A 21,301-nucleotide genomic window follows, 5' to 3' on the forward strand; every position below is an offset into this window, starting at 1 on the left:
TCATAGTGTCCATTACCCAGATTCTAGGAGCAGGAGCCTGTCGCCTGTCACAGCTGTGGCTAGTTTTAAGCTATAATTAAGCTGCAGACAAATATGTTTGATTCACGTGAAATTATGATGTGGAGATGCCGGTGATGGACGTGAATTTGATTCACGTGAAATTAGACTGAGTTAGCAAAAGACAAACACATTTTCAGTAGAATACTAACACTGAGTGGCAGAGACTGACCAGTACTGTGCACCTTTCCACACAGTACAGGAGACAGATAAATGCACTCAGACCTGCACATACCAATAGTGGAAGGCTGAGTGTCCATCTCACCAGCAGCAGCAGCCCCTGTGATGTGTTCGCAGATGAAGTATTTGTCCTCCTTTTCATATTTTGCGGGAGACAGCCAGTTTGAGAAATCCCCTCTTTACTTTCGGGGTTTCTCACTAGTGATCAAGAACTAACAGAACCCAAAGGCTCGTTTCAGAGCTTGCCACTTTTATCTATGAAAGGCTCTTTACCATCAAAAGATACCGACCCCATCTGGAGACTGCCTTCAGTTCTGGACACTGCAACTCAGAAAGGATATATTGGCCTTGGAGGGGGTGCAGTGCAAATTCACCTGAATGATACTGGGGGCTAAAAGGGTTAAAGTATGTGGCCAGGTTGCATAGACTAGGCTTGCTTTAGAAGACTGAGGGGTGATCTAATCGAGGTCTTTAAATGATAAAGGGATTTAAAGGGTAGATAGAGAAACTATTTTCTCTATTGGGGGGGATCCAGAGCATAAGGAAATTCCAGGACTATACTTATAAGAATTTCAACTGTCGCAGCCTGCAAGTTTACAACTAGTAAGCAAAGTTATTATTCTGACTAAATGTGAGAGAAAGGGCCTTTTCTCGTGCAATCTGATCGATGTGCCAAAAACTGTGCTCCAAATTGGTCACCGCGTCCAGCAAGTGCACTTGGGAAGTACGTTATGTGTCAGGTTCCAATTAGCAGTCAGTTTTAAATGACCACCTCGTACTCTGATTTCTGCTCTGTTCACTATAAAAATGTAAAGGTCAGAAGCTGGTTGTGAGACAAACAAAAGTTGCCTTCATGGAGTTGCCCAGCTGGAGATATCGTTATGAAAGCAGCAGCTCCTCTCAATCAGCTGACATTGATTAATTTGTTGACCCTGGATTAAGGTACCAGAGCTTGATAAAAATGGCCCTTTCTCTCAGACTTTTACGTTCTAAAACCGGTTTATTTTCTAGCATGTGACGGAATTGTAAACCAGACAGTTACAACAAAGTAGTTCTCTGTAATATATGCAAGGTTGCTGATGTATATGAATAGCTTGCAATATATTTTATCCTTGGCTACTCCAATCCTGGCACACACAAATGTCTACATAACATGATGGCAGAACATTTCTGTCCTAATTGTGGCATTTAGTTTTTTAAAAATTAGGAACAGGAGTAGGCCATTCAGCCCTTTGAGCCTGTTCCACCATTCAATTAGGTAATGGCTGATCTCTATCTTAACTCCATTTACCTGCCTTGGATCTGAAACCTTTAACACTCCTGCCTAACAAAAATCTATCAAATTCAGTTTTGAAATTTTCAATTGACCCCCAGCCTCAACAGCTTTTTGGGGGAGTTCCTGATTTCTTATCTACCATGTCTTATTATTTTAGAAATGCTACAGTACTGAGACACTCAACTAAGGTAAATGCAATGACATTTGTGATCAAACATCACATGATCAAATGTCACATGATCAACCCTCCAGGCATTCATACAACGAGAGCTGGCAACCCTAGCTGTTACATGCTGAGCTTCTGGCTGTATTTCGATGCACTGCGGGTTTCACAACTTTATTTTGCTGCTGTGTGGATCCTGGACAGATATCCACCTTCTCCTCAGCCGAACTTTCATTGGGTTGCCAAACCTACAGGAATTGAAGATTAATCTCCTGGTCGCTGCTGTGAGTAACCCAGGAGAAAAGTAATGGGGGGCATTTAAAAATATTGGGGGTGATTTTAAACTCCAAGTATGGGTGGGTTGGGGGCGGGTGGGAGTTGAAAATAGTTGTTTTCTCGGGTTGCAATCGCAAAATTTTTGGTCTTGGCATTCCCAGTGGGAAGCCTGTACTTTTCCGACCGACGTTAAACCCAGAAATAAAGCCAGGTTGCGGTCGCAACCCAAAAAACAACTGTTTTCAACTCCCACCTGCCCCCTCGCCCACCGAACCCACCCATTCTTTGAGTTTAAAATCACCCCCCATTGTGTCTTTTTTCATTTCCTTTATTGGTTATAAAAATATTGGAGATGGGAGAGAAAGGCGGTTTGACTGGATGGGTGGTTGGAGGCAGGAAGTCATGTGATGAAACCTCCAGGAGTATGTCCAATCAAAATTGGGAACCCTGGCTGCTAAAATCCATTTCTCCGCTGGCTTCTAGACCTTATGGTGACCTCCACCATCACCACCACTTTCTATGGAGACTTCTGATTTGTGCTGGGTCATCTCTAATCTAGTACCAGGTCTGCTCCTGCATCCTCAGTTTTCTGCTTCCCTGCCAGGAATCTTTCACTCTACGTTGAGCCAGCTCTGATCTGGTCCTGATGGTTCCCATTCTGCTCTGGATTCTACTCCACTGCTGCCGAATGATCTTTGCTCTGCCACTTTCCGCATGCTTCCCACTGCCGCTGACTCCAGTCATCCCTCCACTGGTATACTGGATCTAAGCTGGCTCCACCCTATCTACAAGTCAACTTCATCCCACCACAGAACCCCTGAGTTTAACTTTGGACTCTCTTACTGTCTCCTCCCTGTTCTCTGTTTACGACCAGGACATATCTACTGTAATCTTTGCCATGCCTATGTAACCTGAATTTCCTCTGTGTCCATGTGTATTTTGGCTGCTGCTCCAGACCCAAGCCCATTGCTTCTGTCTTTTTTTTCCTCTCTTTACCCTCTTGGGCCCTTCCCACCTGTCTTCTCCACTTCCTGTCACCCAGTCATGCCACCTTTCATTTCTCCCCTCTAGAGTACTTTGCCCACCCAAATCCCTCTCCTGGCATTCTCTGAGGGGCCCATCGAGGCACCCGTCGCTGCCTCCTTATGAGCAGCAACCCCAACTGCCCCACCCTACTCTCTCGCTGACCTTCCTGGCCAGCGCGTCGGCTTGGGAGTAATTTTGCCAACCTCCTTTACATCCCACTCGCCCATCCACCCACTGACCCCTTGGACTCTGTCAGCGGGTCAACAATCACCGCCCCTCTTCGCATCTCCCTCCAGAATATCCCCTCGTTGTGAAGAAAATCATTGCCATTATTGTGGATGATTACATTGACCTTGTGGCCTTGATGGAAACTTGGCTCACAGGTGGCGACACCTGGCCCCTCACTGAAGCTCCCCCCACCTGCTACACCTTCTCTCATTTGCCCCACCCAATCCTCCACAGTGGCGGTGTGGCCCTTATCTCCAAATCTCATCGTGATCTATCCCCCTACTCCTCTGGCACCTTCTCCTCCTTTGAGCATTTCATCTCATTCCACACCTCTCACCTCTCCCTCAAAATCCTCTTTCTCTACTGCCCATCCAAGCCCCACTCCATGTTTCTCACTGAGATATTCTCACTTCTTTCCTCCCTCAGCCTCTGCACTGAGCAACTCCTCATTCCTTGGTGATTTCAATCTCCATCTCAATCTCCATGCTCTCCTCTGAGTTCACTGCCCTCTTGTCCTCCCTTAATCTCTCCCTCCATATAAATCCTCCTACCCATATTCATGGCCACCCCCTCAACCTTGCTATCTTACGTGGCCTCTCTATTCCCAGCATCTCAATAAGAGACAAGGCCATCTCTGATCACTTCCTTGTATCCTGCACCACTCACGTCTCCCTTCCCCTTTGCAACTCCATTTCCTTCTGCATCCGTCCCTGGAAAAAAACTCTCCTCCAAGTCACTTATAATTCACTTTCAAACCTTCTACTATCTAGCCTCTGGCCCTTCATTTGCGAAGATACTTCTGCAGCTATCGATCATCTCAATAATTCTGACCTCCACTTTTGATGCCCTTGTCCCCAGTAAAACTCTAACTCTTTTCCCACCCCGGTTGTTCCCCCAGGAACGGCCCCCATCTTCACTCCTTCAAGTCCAAGGTACGAAGACTTGAACGTATCTGGCACACAACTGGATTGGCCATTCATCGCCAGATCTGGCTGGACCATATCAAGCACTGTCGGGTCCAGCTCTCCTCTGCCAAACCTGCTCACTGCTCCAGGATCATCCCGGAGAGCAAAGATAACCCCCGGCTTCTCTTCGCTACTAACTGTCTCCTTAAATGCCTCTCCCCTGCCCCCTCCACCCTCACCTCCAACAATTATTTCCCCTGCTGGGGGAATCAAGAATGAGGGGACATAATCTTAAAATTAGAGCTGGGCCATTTAGGACAGAAATGAGGAAGCACTTTTTCATACAAAGAGTAGTAGAAATCTGGAACTCTCTGCACCAAAAGGCTGTGGATGGTGGGGGACAGTTGGAGCTTTCAAGACTGAGATCGATAGATTTTTGTTGGGTAAGGGTATCAAGGGATATGGAGCAGAGGCGGGTAAATGGGGTTGAGATACAGATCAGCCATGATCTCATTGTATGGCGGAGCAGGCTCGAGGGGATGAATTGCCTACTCCTATCAAGTAGGGTAACTGTTGATGTTCCTATCAACAAGTGCGAGGAGCTCATGAACTTCTTTGTCACTAAGATTGAGACCATCCATTCAGCTGCCTCTGCTGCTTCCTTCCCTTCCCCTATCCCACCGAGCCAAACTCCCCCAAAGCTCCCTCCGCCCTGGGCCCTGAATCCGCAGCTTTCTCTAGTTCCTCTCCTAACTCCCCTCATGTCTCTCCGAGCTCATCTTGAACATGAGATCCACCTCCTGCTCCCTCGACCCTATTCCCACCCAACTTCCCTTCCTGGCCCCCATGTTAGCTGACATTGTAAATGGTTCCCTCTCCTCAGGGACTGTCTCCTTTTCAAATCTGCCATCATCATCCCCCTCCTCAAAAACCCACCATTGACCCCTCTGACCTTGCAAACTACTGCCCCATCTCCAACCTCCCTTTCCTCTCAAGTCCTTGAACGTGTTGTCTCTTCCCAAATCTGTGCCCATCTCTCCTGCAACTCCATTTTTGAACCCCTCCAATCAGGTTTCCGCCCCTGCCATTGCAATGAAACTGGAACTTCTGCATGGCTGGCCTTTTCTGGCTCAACCGTTGGGTGAATTCTAGTTCTTTCTGAATTAGATGCTGCTTAAGTTCTGCCATTCTTTTAGCAGCGACAGTTTCCTTAAGTTGGAGTTCCTGGTTACCCACCATTGGAATTCTATTGGTAAGGCTGTTTCCTGAGCCTGTACTGCTTGGACCACCTGCTGTTTAAATTCCAGCTCTTTTCATTTAAACTCTGCTTGTCAGGAACTTTCTCTGAGTTAGTTGCTTTTTAAATTCTAGCTCTCTTTGAGCTGACTGTTGCTTAAACAATGTTCTCTCCGTGCTTAAATTTTGAGTATGGAAATACATTGACGCAACAAGAGAAGAGGTGATGGGTAATCTTGATTTTTCAGCCTGTCTATGTTCAGACTTCTCACGAATGATTTTTGACAGCACCATGCATTTGCTTTAAAATTTCAGGAGGCAACATATCGGACAGAGGCATGATGACTCCGTCCAATTAATCCAAGTTGAACACTAATTGAGAATTATATTTAATATTTCAGTCAATTGCTTTCAGTCAGTTCAGTGGACTGCCCCTTTAAATGCACTCATGTACAGCAAGTGTCATTTGGAACTGCTAGTTCCCTTGTGCTGTGGCTGACTCCGCCCCTTTATTCACAGACAACTCTCGGGCCTCTCGCTGTATTAACCCTTTGCTCAAGTGTCAGCTGTGGCTCAGTGATTACACTCGTGCCTCTGAGTCAGAAGGTCGTGGGTTCAAGTCCCACTCCAGAGACTTGAGCACATAATCCAGGCTGCCACATCAATGCAGTACTAAGGGAGTGCTGCACTGTCGGAGGTACCGTCTTTCGGATAACATGTTAAACTGAGGCCCGTCTGCCTTCTCAGGTGGGCATAAGAGATCCCATGACATTATTTTGAAAAAGAGCAGGGGAATTCTCCCTGGTGTCCTGGCCAATATTTATCCTTCCACCAACATCACTAAAATAGATTATCTGGACATTATCACATTGCTGTTTGTGGGATCTTGCTGTGTACACATTGGCTGCTGCGTTTGTGACACTACAACAGTGTATACACTTGAAAAGTACTTCATTGGCTGTAAAGCGCTTTGGGACATCCTGAGGTCATGAAAGGTGCTAGATAAATGCAAGTTTCTCTTCTTACTCATGCAGCTTCTGGATTGGCTAACACATCAATTATTCAGCAAACACAACACAAAATTGTACAAGTACTTCGACGTTTGATTTTTCAGCAAGGATTCAATTCACTCAGTTATGCTTATAGAATCATAGAATCATAGAAGTTTACAACATGGAAACAGGCCCTTCGGCCCAACATGTCCATGTCGCCCAGTTTATACCACTAAGCTAGTCCCAATTGCCTGCACTTGGCCCATATCCCTCTATACCCATCTTACCCATGTAACTGTCCAAATGCTTTTTAAAAGACAAAATTGTACCCGCCTCTACTACTGCCTCTGGCAGCTCGTTCCAGACACTCACCACCCTTTGAGTGAAAAAATTGCCCCTCTGGACCCTTTTGTATCTCGCCCCTCTCACCTTAAATCTATGCCCCCTCGTTATAGACTCCCCTACCTTTGGGAAAAGATTTTGACTATCTACCTTATCTATGCCCCTCATTATTTTATAGACTTCTATAAGATCACCCCTAAACCTCCTACTCTCCAGGGAAAAAAGTCTCAGTCTATCCAACCTCTCCCTATAAGTCAAACCATCAAGTCCTGGTAGCATTCTAGTAAATCTTTTCTGCACTCTTTCTAGTTTAATAATATCCTTTCTATAACAGGGCGACCAGAACTGTACACAGTATTCCAAGTGTGGCCTTACTAATGTCTTGTACAACTTCAACAAGACATCCCAACTCCTGTATTCAATGTTCTGACCAATGAAACCAAGCATGCTGAATGCCTTCTTCACCACCCTATCCACCTGTGACTCCACTTTCAAGGAGCTATGAACCTGTACTCCTAGATCTCTTTGTTCGATAACTCTCCCCAACGCCCTACCATTAACGGAGTAGGTCCTGGCCCGATTCGATCTCCCAAAATGCATCACCTCACATTTATCTAAATTAAACTCCATCTGCCATTCATCGGCCCACTGGCCCAATTTATCAAGATCCCGTTGCAATCCTAGATAACTTTCTTCACTGTCCACAATGCCACCAATCTTGGTGTCATCTGCAAACTTACTAACCATGCCTCCTAAATTCTCATCCAAATCATTAATATAAATAACAAATAACAGCGGACCCAGCACCGATCCCTGAGGCACACTGCAGGTTACAAGGCATCAAGTTAAATTATAGCTTTAAAAGGATAATCCCAGCCGAATATTGCCCCCCAAAAGTCTGGGGAGATTCTAATCCTGGCCAGGAGCCCTCATTAAATGTAAGAACACTGGGTTTTAGCTATCCTGACAAATATATGCTAAGGAACCAAATCCCTCGCCGTTAAGGGACTATCAGGGGTTTACCATCCACCTTGCGTCTGGGGGAGAGGGATGCCTAAGTCAGCTGTCTTACACCACCCAGTTCAGATTGAATTGGCTTCCTTACCAACCCTCGATCGGGATATTTGAGTGAATGGTTAATGCTTTATGGCCAAATCTTCAAGGAAGAAGTCAGACACTAACAACTAATTATTGACTACAGAATCACAACTTATAGTAAAACATTGAATGTACAAATAATTAATAGATATCCTGAGGGTCACCTAGCAGTTTGAATAACAAACAATTAATAGACAGAGTTACTTCATAAAATGAGTAACTGAGGTTGTAAAGGCAACTCAGTGGTGTCTCCGTATTTCAGCAGTAACAGAGTCACTGTCTGAGACTACTGCAAATTGGTGAGGTTAAATTAGGGCTAAATCTCTAGACAGCTGACATGTTAATAGAATCAGATCATCGGTCTAGTGGATAGATTAACGGCTAGATGCTGGTGGTTATCAATGATTCCAGAGCTTATACGACCTCGTCCTTGTGAGTAGTGTGGTTGTGTCGATCTTCTTCTTTTCCTGAGATGCGGGAGGTGGTGGTTAATCCAGTCAGGCCTTGATTAATAATCCAGAGAATGTGAGTTTGTGAATTTGAATTCAGTTTTTTAAAAAAAAACTTGAATAAATCTGGAATAAAAATCTGGTATCAGTAAAAGTGACCGTGAAGCTGTCGAATCATCGTAAAAACGCAACTGGTTCACTAATGTCCTTTAGGGAAGGAAACCTGCCGTCCTTACCCGGTCTGGTCTATACGTGACTCCAGTCCCATACAAATATGGTTGACTCTTAACTGCCCTCTGAAATGGCCCAGCAAGACCCTCAGTTGTATCAAACCGCGATAGAAAAGGATAAGAAGAATAAAACGGACGGAACACTCTGTTTTGACCGAGGCATCGGTTTCAGACACGATGAAGGTAGACCCAGCCCAGCCGACCCTGCAAAGTCCTCCTCACTAACATCTGGGGACTGGTGCCAAAATTGGGAGAGCTGTCCCACAGACCAGTCAAGCAACAGCCTGACATAGTCATACTCACAGAATCAAACCCATCAGCCAACATCCCAGACTCTTCCATTACCCTCCCTGGGTACGGTAGCATAGTGGTTATGTTACTGGGCGAGTAATCCAGAGGCCTGGACTAAAATCCAGAGTCATGAGTTCAAATCCCGCCACGGCAGCTGGTGAATTTAAATTCAATTAATTAATTAAATTCAATTAATTAAATAAAAATCTGGAATTAAAATACAAGTATCAGTGATGGCCATGAAACTACCGGATTATCGTAAAAATCCATCTGGTTCACGAATGTCCTTGAGGGAAGGAAGCCTGCCGCCCTTACCCGGTCTGGCCTATATGTGACTCCAGACCCACAGCAATGTGGTTGATTCTTAATTGCCCTCTGAAATGGCCTAGCAAGCCACTCAGTTGTAAAATCTCGCTACGAAAAGTCATAATAAGAATAAAACCGGACGGACCACCCGGCATCGGACCACTAGGCACCGGACACGACAACGGCAAAACACCAAGCCCAGTCGACCCTGCAAGGTCCTCCTTACGAACATCTGGGGACTTGTGCCAAAATTGGGAGAGCTGTCCCACAGACTAGTCAAGCAACAGCCTGACACAGAATCATATCTTTCAGCCAACGTCCCACACTCTTCCATCACCATCCCTGGGTATGTCCTGTCCCACCGGCAGGACAGACCCACCAGAGGTGGCGGTACAGTGATATACAGTCAGGAGGGAGTGGCCCTGGGAGTCCTCAACATTGACTCTGGACCCCATGAAATCTCATGGCATCAGGTCAAACATGGGCAAGGAAACCTCCTGCTGATTACCACCTACCGTCCTCCCTCAGCTGATGAATCAGTCCTCCTCCATGTTGAACACCACTTGGAGGAAGCACTGAGAGTAGCAAGGGCACAGAATGTACTCTGGGTGGGGGACTTCAATGTCCATCACCAAGAGTGGCTCGGTAGCACCACTACTGACCGAGCTGGCCGAGTCCTGAAGGACAGAGCTGCGAGACTGGGCCTGCGGCAGGTGGTGAGCGAACCAACACGAGGGAAAAACTTACTTGACCTCGTCCTCACCAATCAACCTGTCGCAAATGCATCTGTCCATGACAGTATTGGTAGGAGTGACCACCGCACAGTCCTCGTGGAGATGAAATCCCGTCTTCGCACTGAGGACACCATCCAACGTGTTGTGTGGCACTACCACCGTGCTAAATAGGATAGATTCAGAACAGATCTAGCAGCTCAAAACTGGGCATCCATGAGGCGCTGTGAGCCATCAGCACCAGCAGAATTGTATTCCAGCACAATCTGGAACCTCATGGCCCGGCATATTCCTCACTCGACCATTACCAACAAGCCAGGGGATCAACCCTGGTTCAATGAGGAGTGTAGAAGAGCATGCCAGGAGCAGCACCAGGCGTACCTAAAAATGAGGTGCCAACCTGGTGAAGCTACAACTCAGGACTACATGCATGCTAAACAGCGGAAGCAACATGCTATAGACAGAGCTAAGCGATTCCACAACCAACGGATCAGATCAAAGCTCTGCAGTCCTGCCACATCCAGTCGTGAATGGTGGTGGACAATTAAACAACTAACGGGAGGAGGAGGCTCTGCAAACATCCCCATACTCAATGATGGCGGAGTCCAGCACGTGAGTGCAAAAGACAAGGCTGAAGCGTTTGCAACCATCTTCAGCCAGAAGTGCCGAGTGGATAATCCATCTCAGCCTCCTCCCGATATCCCCACCATCACGGAAGCCAGTCTTTGGCCAATTCGATTCACTCCACGTGATATCAAGAAACGGCTGAGTGCACTGGATACAGCAAAGGCTATGGGCCCCAACAACATCCCAGCTGTAGTGCTGAAGACTTGTGCTCCAGAACTAGCTGCGCCTCGAGCCAAGCTGTTCCAGTACAGCTACAACACTGGCATCCACCCGACAATGTGGAAAATTGCCCAGGTATGTCCTGTCCACAAAAAGCAGGACAAATCCAATCCGGCCAATTACCGCCCCATCAGTCTACTCTCAATCATCAGCAAAGTGATGGAAGGTGTCGTCGACAGTGCTATCAAGCGGCACTTACTCACCAATAACCTGCTCACCGATGCTCAGTTTGGGTTCCGCCAGGACCACTCGGCTCCAGACCTCATTACAGCCCTGGTCCAAACATGGACAAAAGAGCTGAATTCCAGAGGTGAGGTGAGAGTGACTGCCCTTGACATCAAGGCAGCATTTGACCGAGTGTGGCACCAAGGAGCCCTAGTAAAATTGAAGTCCATGGGAATCAGGGGGAAAACTCTCCAGTGGCTGGACTCAAACCTAGCACAAAGGAAGATGGTAGTGGTTGTTGGAGGCCAATCATCTCAGCCCCAGGGCATTGCTGCAGGAGTTCCTCAGGGCAGTGTCCTAGGCCCAACCATCTTCAGCTGCTTCATCAATGACCTTCCCTCCATCATAAGGTCAGAAATGGGGATGTTCGCTGATGACTGCACAGTGTTCAGTTCCATTCGCAACCCCTCAGATAATGAAGCAGTCCGAGCCTGCATGCAGCAAGACCTGGACAACATCCAGGCTTGGGCTCATAAGTGGCAAGTAACATTCGCGCCAGATAAGTGCCAGGCAATGACCATCTCCAACAAGAGAGAGTCTAACCACCTCCCCTTGACATTCAACGGCATTACCATCGCCGAATCCCCCACCATCGACATCCTGGGGGTCACCATTGACCAGAAACTTAACTGGACCAGCCATATAAATACTGTGGCTACGAGAGCAGGTCAGAGGCTGGGTATTCTGCGGCGAGTGACTCACCTCCTGACTCCCCAAAGCCTTTCCACCATCTACAAGGCACAAGTCAGGAGTGTGATGGAATACTCTCCACTTGCCTGGATGAGTGCAGCTCCAACAACACTCAAGAAGCTCGACACCATCCAGGACAAAGCAGCCCGCTTGATTGGCACCCCATCCACCACCCTAAACATTCACTCCCTTCACCACCGGCGCACTGTGGCTGCAGTGTGTACCATCCACAGGATACACTGCAGCAACTCGCCAAGGCTTCCTCGACAGCACCTCCCAAACCCGCGACCTCTACCACCTAGAAGGACAAGGGCAGCAGGCGCATGGGAACAACACCACCTGCACGTTCCCCTCCAAGTCACACACCATCCCGACTTGGAAATATATCGCGGTTCCTTCATTGTCGCTGGGTCAAAATCCTGGAACTCCCATCCTAACAGCACTGTGGGAGAACCGTCACCACACGGACTGCAGCGGTTCAAGAAGGCGGCTCACCACCACCTTCTCGAGGGCAATTAGGGATGGGCAATAAATGCCGGCCTTGCCAGCGATGCCCACATCCCGTGAACGAATAAAAAATATTTTTAAAATGTCCTGCCCCACCGACAGGACAGACCCACCAGAGGTGGGGGCACGGTGGTATACAGTCAGGAGGGAGTGGCCATGGGAGTCCTAAACATTGACTCTAAACCCAATGAAGTCTCATGGCATCAGGTCAAACATGGGCAAGAAAACCTCCTGTTGATTACCACCTACCGCCCTCCCTCAGCTGATGAATCAGTCCTCCTCCATGTTGAGCACCACTTGGAGGAAGCACTGAGGGTAGCAAGGGCACAGAATGTACTCTGGGTGGGAGACTTAATGTCCATCACCAAGTGTGGCTTGTTGGTACCACCACTGACTGAGCTGGACGAGTCCTGAAGGATATAGCTGCCAGACTGGACCTGTGGCAGGTGGTGAGCGAACCAACACAAGGGAATAACCTGCTTGACCTCGTCCTCACCAATCTACCTGTCAGAGATGCATCTGTCCTTGATAGTATTGCTAGGAGTGACCACTGCACAGTCCTTGTGGAAACCAAGTCCCATCTTCACACTAAGGGCACCCCCTATGGTGTTGTGTGGCACTAACACCGTGCAAAGCGGGATAAATTGAAAACAAATTTAGCAGCTCATAACTGGGCTTCCATGAGGCGCTGTGGGCCATCAGCACCAGCAGAATTGTATTCCAGCACAATCTGTAACCTCATAGCCAGGAATATCCCTCACTCTAACATTGCCATCAAGCTAGACGACCAACCTTGGTTCAATGAGTGTAGATAAGAATGCCAGGAGCAGCACCAGGCGTACCTGAACAAGAAGTGCCAACCTGGTGAATCTACAACGTAGCACATGCGATGCTAAACAGCAGAGCAGCAGGCTATAGACAGAGCTAAGTGATTCCACAACCAACGGATCAGGTCAGAGCTCTGCAGTCCTGCCACATCCAGTCGTGAGTGGTGGTGGACAATTAAGTAACTAATGCGAGGAGGAGGCTCCATGAACATCCCCATCCTCAATGATGGCACAGCCCAGCACGTGAGTGAAAAACACAAGGCTGAAGCGTTTGCAACCATCTTCAGCCAGAAGTGCCGAGTGGATGATCCTTCTCGGCCTCCTCCCGATATCCCCACCATCACAGATGCCAGTCTTCAGCCAATTCGATTCACTCCACGTGATATCAAGAAATGGCTGAGTGCACTAGATACAATAAAAGTTACGGATCCTGACAACACCCCGGCTGTAGTGCTGAAGTATTGTGCTCCAGAAGTAGCCGCGCCTCTAGCCAAGCTGTTCCAGTACAGCTACAACACTGGCATCTACCCAACAATGTGAAAAATTGCCCAGGTATATCCTCGTCCACAAAAAGCAGGACAAATCCAACCCGCCCAATACCCGTTCGATCAGTCTACTCTCAGTCATCAGCAAAGTGATGGAAGGTGTCGTCAATAATGCTATCAAGTGGCACTTACTCACCAATAACCTGCTCACCAATGCTTAGTTTGGGTTCCGTCAGGACTACTCTGCTCCAAACCTCATTACAGCCTTGGTCCAAACATGGACATGAGCTGACTTCCAGAGGTGAGGTGACAGTGACTGCCCTTGACCTCAACGCAGCATTTGACTGAGTGTGGCACCAAGGAGCCACTGGTCAATGGGGATCAGGGGGAAAACTCTTCATTTGCTGGAGTCATACCTGGCACAAAGAAAGATGGTAGAGGTTGTTGGAGGCCGATCATCTCAGCCCCAGGACATTGCTGCAGAAGTGCCTCAGGGCAGCAGCCTGGGCCCAACCGTCTTCAGCTGCTTCATCAATGCCCTTCCCTCCATCATAAGGTCAGAAATGGAGTTGTTTGCTGATGATTAGTTCCATTCGCAACCCCTCAGATAATGAAGCAGTCCGAGCCCACATGCAGCAAGGCTTGGACAGCATCCAGTCTTGAGCTGATAAGTGGCAAGTAACATTCACACCACACAAGTGCCAGGCAATGACCATCTCCTACAAGAGAGAGTCTAACCACCTCCCCTTGATATTCAACAGCGTTACCATCGCCGAATCCCCCACCATCAACATCTTAGGGGTTGCCATTGACCAGAAACTCGACAAGACCAACCACATAAATGCTGTGGCTACTGGAGCAGGTCAGAGGCTGGGTATTCTGTGGCGAGTGGCCACATCATCCTGACCTGGAAATATAATCACTGTTCCTTCATCATTTCTGGGTCAAGATCTTGGAACTCCCTACCTAACAGCACTGTGGGAGAACCTTCCCCGCACGGACTGCAGCGATTTAAGAAGGAGGCCCACCACCACCTTTTCAGGGCAACCAGAGATGGGCAATAAATGCCAGTCTTGCCAGTGATGCCCACATCCAGAGAATCAGTAATAAAAAAAAAATAATTAGCTTCTGGAGTGACAAGTCGAAGATCCCCTTCGGCAGTGGGGCTACCTGATCCACTTGGAACCTGGGCTCCAGCTGAGCCCACCTTCGCACGAGTGACGATATCTGCTAGGTGGCTTTCTCTCACCTTCCTTGATCTCAGACACTTGTACAGTTAAGTGACACTCGTATATCTGCCTGTAATCAAGCTGGTGTAGTCATTCAATTTGACTTCTTTAACCTCTTATTCTCTGTCCTGGATTTAGTTGTGCTGATTAAGGTACCTTCCTACATCTGCTAGGTAAAGGTTACTTACAGAAGAAGATTTGAGAAAATGAGACAATCTTCTCCTAACAAACAAAAGAAGCTTCATCTAGTGAAGGCAAAGAGAGTCTGAGAGACTAAGAGCGTCTACTACTTCTGCTTCCTCCACTACTCCATCACCACCAGAGATGTCCCAACCTCTCCTTTTTATACTTTACATTCAAAGAGAAGCTACTTACATTCAATTGACCAATCTGAGTGACACATGCGTTAGAAGGGTTCACCCCTTTTGAGGTCAGTCACTTCTAATAAATGTAAATTTTACAACACCAAGTTATAGTCCAACAATTTTTATTTGAAATCTACAAGCTTTCGGAGGCTTCCTCCTTCCTCAGGTAAATGTTCAGGAGCTCCTTGAAGCCTACGCATTTATACATATAGAACAATACATGATGTTTACAGACTGCCCCTGCAACTGCCCGTTGCCAAGGCAATCACCGTGTTCAGACAGAGAGGTGTCACCTACAGAACCCCCGAATACACATTCAACAAAAAAACAAACAGGAAAAAAAACAGAGAGAGGCAGAAACATCCGGAAGGCAGAGAAAGCCAGCAAATGACCTGTTATATTAAAAACAGATAGCTTTTGTTCGCTGGTGGGGTAACGTGTAGCGTGACATGAACCCAAGATCCCGGTTGAGGCCATCCTCATGGGTGCGGAACTTGGCTATCAATTTCTGCTTGACGATTTTGCGTTGTCGTGTGTCTCGAAGGCCGCCTTGGAGAACGCTTACCCGAAGATCGGTGGCTGAATGTCCCTGACTGCTGAAATGTTCCCCGACTGGGAGGGAACCCTCCTGTCTGGCGATTGTTGCGCGGTGTCCGTTCATCCGTTGTCGCAATGTCTGCATGGTCTCGCCAATGTACCATGCTTTTCTGCAGCATATGAGGTAGACAACGTTGGCCGAGTCACAGGAGTATGAACCATGCACCTGGTGGGTGGTGTCCTCTCGTGTGATGGTGGTATCTGTGTCGATGATCTGGCATGTCTTGCAGCGGTTACCGTGGCAGGGTTGTGTGGTGTCGTGGACGCTGTTCTCCTGAAAGCTGGGTAATTTGCTGCGAACGATAGTCTGTTTGAGGTTGGGTGGCTGTTTAAAGGCGAGTAGTGGAGGTGTGGGGATGGCCATATCGAGGTGTTCGCCGTCATTGATGACATGTTGAAGGCTGCGGAGAACATGGCGTAGTTTCTCCGCTCCGGGGAAGTACTGGATGACGAAGGGTACTCTGTTGGTTGCGTCCCGTGTTAGTCTTCTGAGGAGGTCTATGCGATTTTTCGTTGTGGCCCGTCGGAACTGTCGATCGATGAGTCGAGCGTCATATCCCGTTCTTACCAGGGCGTCTTTCAGAGTCTGTAGGTGTCCATCGTGTTCCTCCTCGTCTGAGCCGACCCTGTGTATTCGCAGGGCCTGTCCATAGGGGATGGCCTCTTTGACGTGGTTAGGGTGGAAGCTGGAAAAGTGGAGCATCGTGAGATTGTCCGTGGGCTTGCGGTAGAGTGAGGTGCTGAGGTGCCCGTCTTTGATGGAGATTCGTGTGTCCAAGAAAGAAACTGATTCTGAGGAGTAGTCCATGGTGAGCTTGATGGTGGGATGGAACTTGTTGATGTTATCGTGTAGTCTCTTTAGTGATTCTTCGCCGTGGGTCCATAGAAAGAAAATGTCGTCGATGTATCTGGTGTATAGCGTTGGTTGGAGGTCCTGTGCAGTGAAGAAGTCCTGCTCGAACTTGTGCATGAAAATGTTGGCGTATTGGGGTGCGAATTTGGTCCCCATGGCTGTTCCGTGTGTTTGGGTAAAGAACTGGTTATCGAAGGTGAAGATATTGTGATCCAGGATGAAGCGGATGAGTTGTAGGATGGCGTCTGGAGATTGGCTGTTGTTGGTGTTGAGTATTGATGCTGTCGCAGCGATGCCGTCATCGTGGGGGATACTGGTGTATAGTGCCGAGACGTCCATCGTGGTGAGAAGTGTTCCTGGTTCAACTGGTCCGTGGGTACTGAGTTTTTGTAGGAGTAACCGCTGCAAGACATGCCAGATCATCGACACAGATACCACCATCACACGAGAGGACACCACCCACCAGGTGCATGGTTCATACTCCTGTGACTCGGCCAACGTTGTCTATCTCATACGCTGCAGAAAAGGATGCCCCGGAGCATGGTACATTGGCGAGACCATGCAGACATTGCGACAACGGGTGAACGGACACCGCGCAACAATCGCCAGACAGGAGGGTTCCCTCCCAGTCGGGGAACATTTCAGCAGTCAGGGACATTCAGCCACCGATCTTCGGGTAAGCGTTCTCCAAGGCGGCCTTCGAGACACTCGACAACGCAAAATCGTCGAGCAGAAATTGATAGCCAAGTTCCGCACCCATGAGGATGGCCTCAACCGGGATCTTGGGTTCATGTCACGCTACACGTTACCCCACCAGCGAACAAAAGCTATCTGTTTTTAATATAATGGGTCATTTGCTGGCTTTCTCTGCCGGATGTTTCTGCCTCTCTCTGTTTTTTTTCCTGTTTGTTTTTTTGTTGAATGTGTATTCGGGGGTTCTGTAGGTGACACCTCTCTGTCTGAACACGGTGATTGCCTTGGCAACGGGCAGTTGCAGGGGCAGTCTGTAAACACCATGTATTGTTCTATATGTATAAATGCGTAGGCTTCAAGGAGCTCCTGAACATTTACCTGACGAAGGAGGAAGCCTCCGAAAGCTTGTAGATTTCAAATAAAAATTGTTGGACTATAACTTGGTGTTGTAAAATTGTTTACAATTGTCAACCCCAGTCCATCACCGGCATCTCCACATCATGACTTCTAATAAACACAGAGGGTCCTGGGGATGCCTTTGAGTTGCTGGAGCATGGACTTCATGAGGATGCAAGACTCTCTGTCTCCATTGCCAACTCATCAATCTTCTTCCCATCAAGGTGTCCCATACCCAATATGAGGGGATGTGACATCTCTGACTCTGGCCGCTTACGCATTTTCCATTGCCTTCGCCGCCCCACCAATGGCGGCCGTACCTTCAGCCGCATGGACCCCACGTTGTGGAATTCCCTCCCTAAACTCCTCTGCCACTCCACCTCACTTCCTTCTTTAAGACCCTCCTTAAATCCTACCTCTTTGACCAAGCTTTTAGTAACCCCTCTTAATATCTTCTTCTTTGGCTTGGTGTCAATTTTTGCCTCTGTGAAGCGCTGTGGGACCTTTTCCTTGGTAAAAGATGCTATACAAAGACAAGGTGCTGTGGTCGTTTTCCAAATGATTTCATTAACGGTGTGCAGCCCTTCCCCACTTGCACATCCCTGCATTACAACCCCTCACCGGGTAACCTCTGACCATCAGCAGCCATGGGATATCTGCTCATTTAATTTTAAACTCTGTCAGCTCTGCCCTTGTCAATTATACACCCGAAATAAAAAAAATCAGGTATAAAACCTAATTCAGAATAAATTAAAACCAAACAAGTTCCTTTACTGATTCTTTTCAACAGTTGGTCACAGATCAAGTGGAAATTAATGTGTGACGTGAATTAGTAACGATTTCTAGTAATTTTTAACAGACTATAACTACTAATTGACAGCAACCTTCACAAACCCTAATTGCAGAAGGAATATCTTTGGAGATGATTTCTATGGACTCTGACTATCGATCCCTTTGTGGAAACACTTCGTTTCACTGTGCATGTGAGGGAGGAATGGCTGACTGTTCCCTGTAAAGACCCTTCTTATAATATCCAGTGGTTGGGACAAGAAGCTCTGAGACGCTACGTGAAAAATAGCGTGGACAGTGGTGGCCTGGGCTGTGTTGTCAGGGGCTGGGTTTATTGGATAATGATTTTATCCAGGTTGGTAGGGAATTCAATCTGACCTGGTAGAATCATAGAATCATAGAATCATAGAAGTTACAACATGGAAACAGGCCCTTCGGCCCAACATGTCCATGTCGCCCAGTTTATACCACTAAGCTAGTCCCAATTGCCTGCACTTGGCCCATATCCCTCTATACCCATCTTACCCATGTAACTGTCCAAATGCTTTTTAAAAGACAAAATTGTACCCGCCTCTACTACTGCCTCTGGCAGCTCGTTCCAGACACTCACCACCCTTTGAGTGAAAAAATTGCCCCTCTGGACCCTTTTGTATCTCTCCCCTCTCACCTTAAATCTATGACCCCTCGTTATAGACTCCCCTACCTTTGGGAAAAGATTTTGACTATCGACCTTATCTATGCCCCTCATTATTTTATAGACTTCTATAAGATCACCCCTTAACCTCCTACTCTCCAGGGAAAAAAGTCCCAGTCTGTCTAACCTCTCCCTGTAAGTCAAACCATTAAGTCCCGGTAGCATCCTAGTAAATCCTTTCTGCACTCTTTCTAGTTTAATAATATCCTTTCTATAATAGGGTGACCAGAACTGTACACAGTACTCCAAGTGTGGCCTCACCAATGCCCTGTACAACTTCAACAAGACATCCCAACTCCTGCATTCAATGTTCTGACCAATGAAACCAAGCATGCCGAATGCCTTCTTCACCACCCTATCCACCTGTGACTCCACTTTCAAGGAGCTATGAATCTGTACTCCTAGATCTCTTTGTTCTATAACTCTCCCCAACGCCCTACCATTAACGGAGTAGGTCCTGGCCCGATTCGATCTACCAAAATGCATCACCTCACATTTATCTAAATTAAACTCCATCTGCCATTCGTCGGCCCACTGGCCCAATTGATCAAGATCCCGTTGCAATCCCAGATAACCTTCTTCACTGTCCACAATGCCACCAATCTTGGTGTCATCTGCAAACTTACTAACCATGCCTCCTAAATTCTCATCCAAATCATTAATATAAATAACAAATAACAGCGGACCCAGCACCGATCCCTGAGGCACACCGCTGGACACAGGCATCCAGTTTGAAAAACAACCCTCTACAACCACCCTCTGTCTTCTGTCGTCAAGCCAATTTTGTATCCAATTGGCTACCTCACCTTGGATCCCATGAGATTTAACCTTATGTAACGACCTACCATGCGGTACCTTGTCAAATGCTTTGCTGAAGTCCATGTAGACCACGTCTACTGCACAGCCCTCATCTATCTTCTTGGTTACCCCTTCAAAAAACTCAATCAAATTCGTGAGACATGATTTTCCTCTCACAAAACCATGCTGACTGTTCCTAATTAGTCCCTGCCTCTCCAAATGCCTGTAGATCCTGTCCCTCAGAATACCCTCTAACAACTTACCCACTACAGATGTCAGGCTCACTGGTCTGTAGTTCCCAGGCTTTTCCCTGCCGCCCTTCTTAAACAAAGGCACAACATTTGCTACCCTCCAATCTTCAGGCACCTCACCTGTAGCGGTGGATGATTCAAATATCTCTGCTAGGGGACCCGCAATTTCCTCCCTAACCTCCCATAACGTCCTGGGATACATTTCATCAGGTCCCGGAGATTTATCTACCTTGATGCGCGTTAAGACTTCCAGCACCTCCCTCTCTGTAATATGTACACTCCTCAAGACATCACTATTTATTTCCCCAAGTTCCCTAACATCCATGCCTTTCTCAACCGTAAATACCGATGTGAAATATTCATTCAGGATCTCACCCATTTCTTGTGGTTCCGCACATAGATGACCTTGTTGATCCTTAAGAGGCCCTACTCTCTCCCTTGTTACCCTTTTGCCCTTTATGTATTTGTAGAAGCTCTTTGGATTCACCTTTGCCTGATCTGCCAAAGCAATCTCATATCCCCTTTTTGCCCTCCTGATTTCTCTCTTAACTCTACTCCGGCAATCTCTATACTCTTCAAGGGATCCACTTGATCCCAGCTGCCTATGCATGTCATATGCCTCCTTCTTATTTTTGACTAGGGCCTCAATCTCCCGAGTCATCCAAGGTTCCCTACTTCTACCAGCCTTGCCCTTCACTTTATAAGGAATGTGCTTACCCTGAACCCTGGTTAACACACTTTTGAAAGCCTCCCACTTACCAGACGTCCCTTTGCCTGCCAACAGACTCTCCCAATCCACTTCTGAAAGTTCCTGTCTAATACCATCAAAATTGGCCTTTCCCCAATTTAGAATTTTAACTTTTGGGCCAGACCTATCCTTCTCCATAGCTATCTTAAAACTAATGGAATTATGATCACTGGTCCCAAAGTGATCCCTCACTAACACTTCTGTCACCTGCCCTTCCTTATTTCCCAAGAGGAGGTCAAGTTTTGCCCCCTCTCTAGTCGGGCCATCCACATACTGAATGAGAAATTCCTCCTGAATACACTCAACAAATTTCTCTCCATCCAAGCCCCTAATGCTATGGCTGTCCCAGTCAATGTTGGGAAAGTTAAAGTCCCCTACTATTACCACCCTATTTTTCTTGCAGCTGTCTGTAATCTCCTTACATATTTGCTCCTCAATTTCCCGTTGACTATTTGGGGGTCTGTAGTACAATCCTATCAAAGTGATCTCTCCCTTCTTATTTTTCAGTTCTACCCATATAGA

General features: G+C 47.3%; 1 protein-coding gene across 6 annotated transcripts in view; it reads left to right on the top strand.

The window, feature by feature from the left end:
- The first annotated feature begins 1,757 nt into the window (after positions 1-1,757).
- LOC137341501 (histidine ammonia-lyase-like) overlaps positions 1,758-21,301 on the top strand; it is a 98,558-nt gene continuing 79,014 nt past the window's right edge. Inside the window, exon 1 of one of the 6 annotated variants that reach the window (XM_068004618.1) lies at positions 1,758-1,960. Coding sequence is in view for 2 of the 6 variants with exons in the window: in XM_068004620.1 (XP_067860721.1) it covers positions 8,181-8,211 (31 nt within the window). In the remaining 4 variants the exon portion in view is untranslated. Of the gene's footprint in view, positions 1,961-8,162; positions 8,212-15,006; positions 15,026-21,301 lie in introns of those variants that run through there. The other 5 variants (XM_068004621.1, XM_068004620.1, XM_068004617.1 and 2 more) reach the window with 5 other exon arrangements.

This window comes from Heptranchias perlo, chromosome 24 (assembly GCF_035084215.1).
Source record: "Heptranchias perlo isolate sHepPer1 chromosome 24, sHepPer1.hap1, whole genome shotgun sequence".
NCBI lineage: Eukaryota > Metazoa > Chordata > Chondrichthyes > Hexanchiformes > Hexanchidae > Heptranchias > Heptranchias perlo.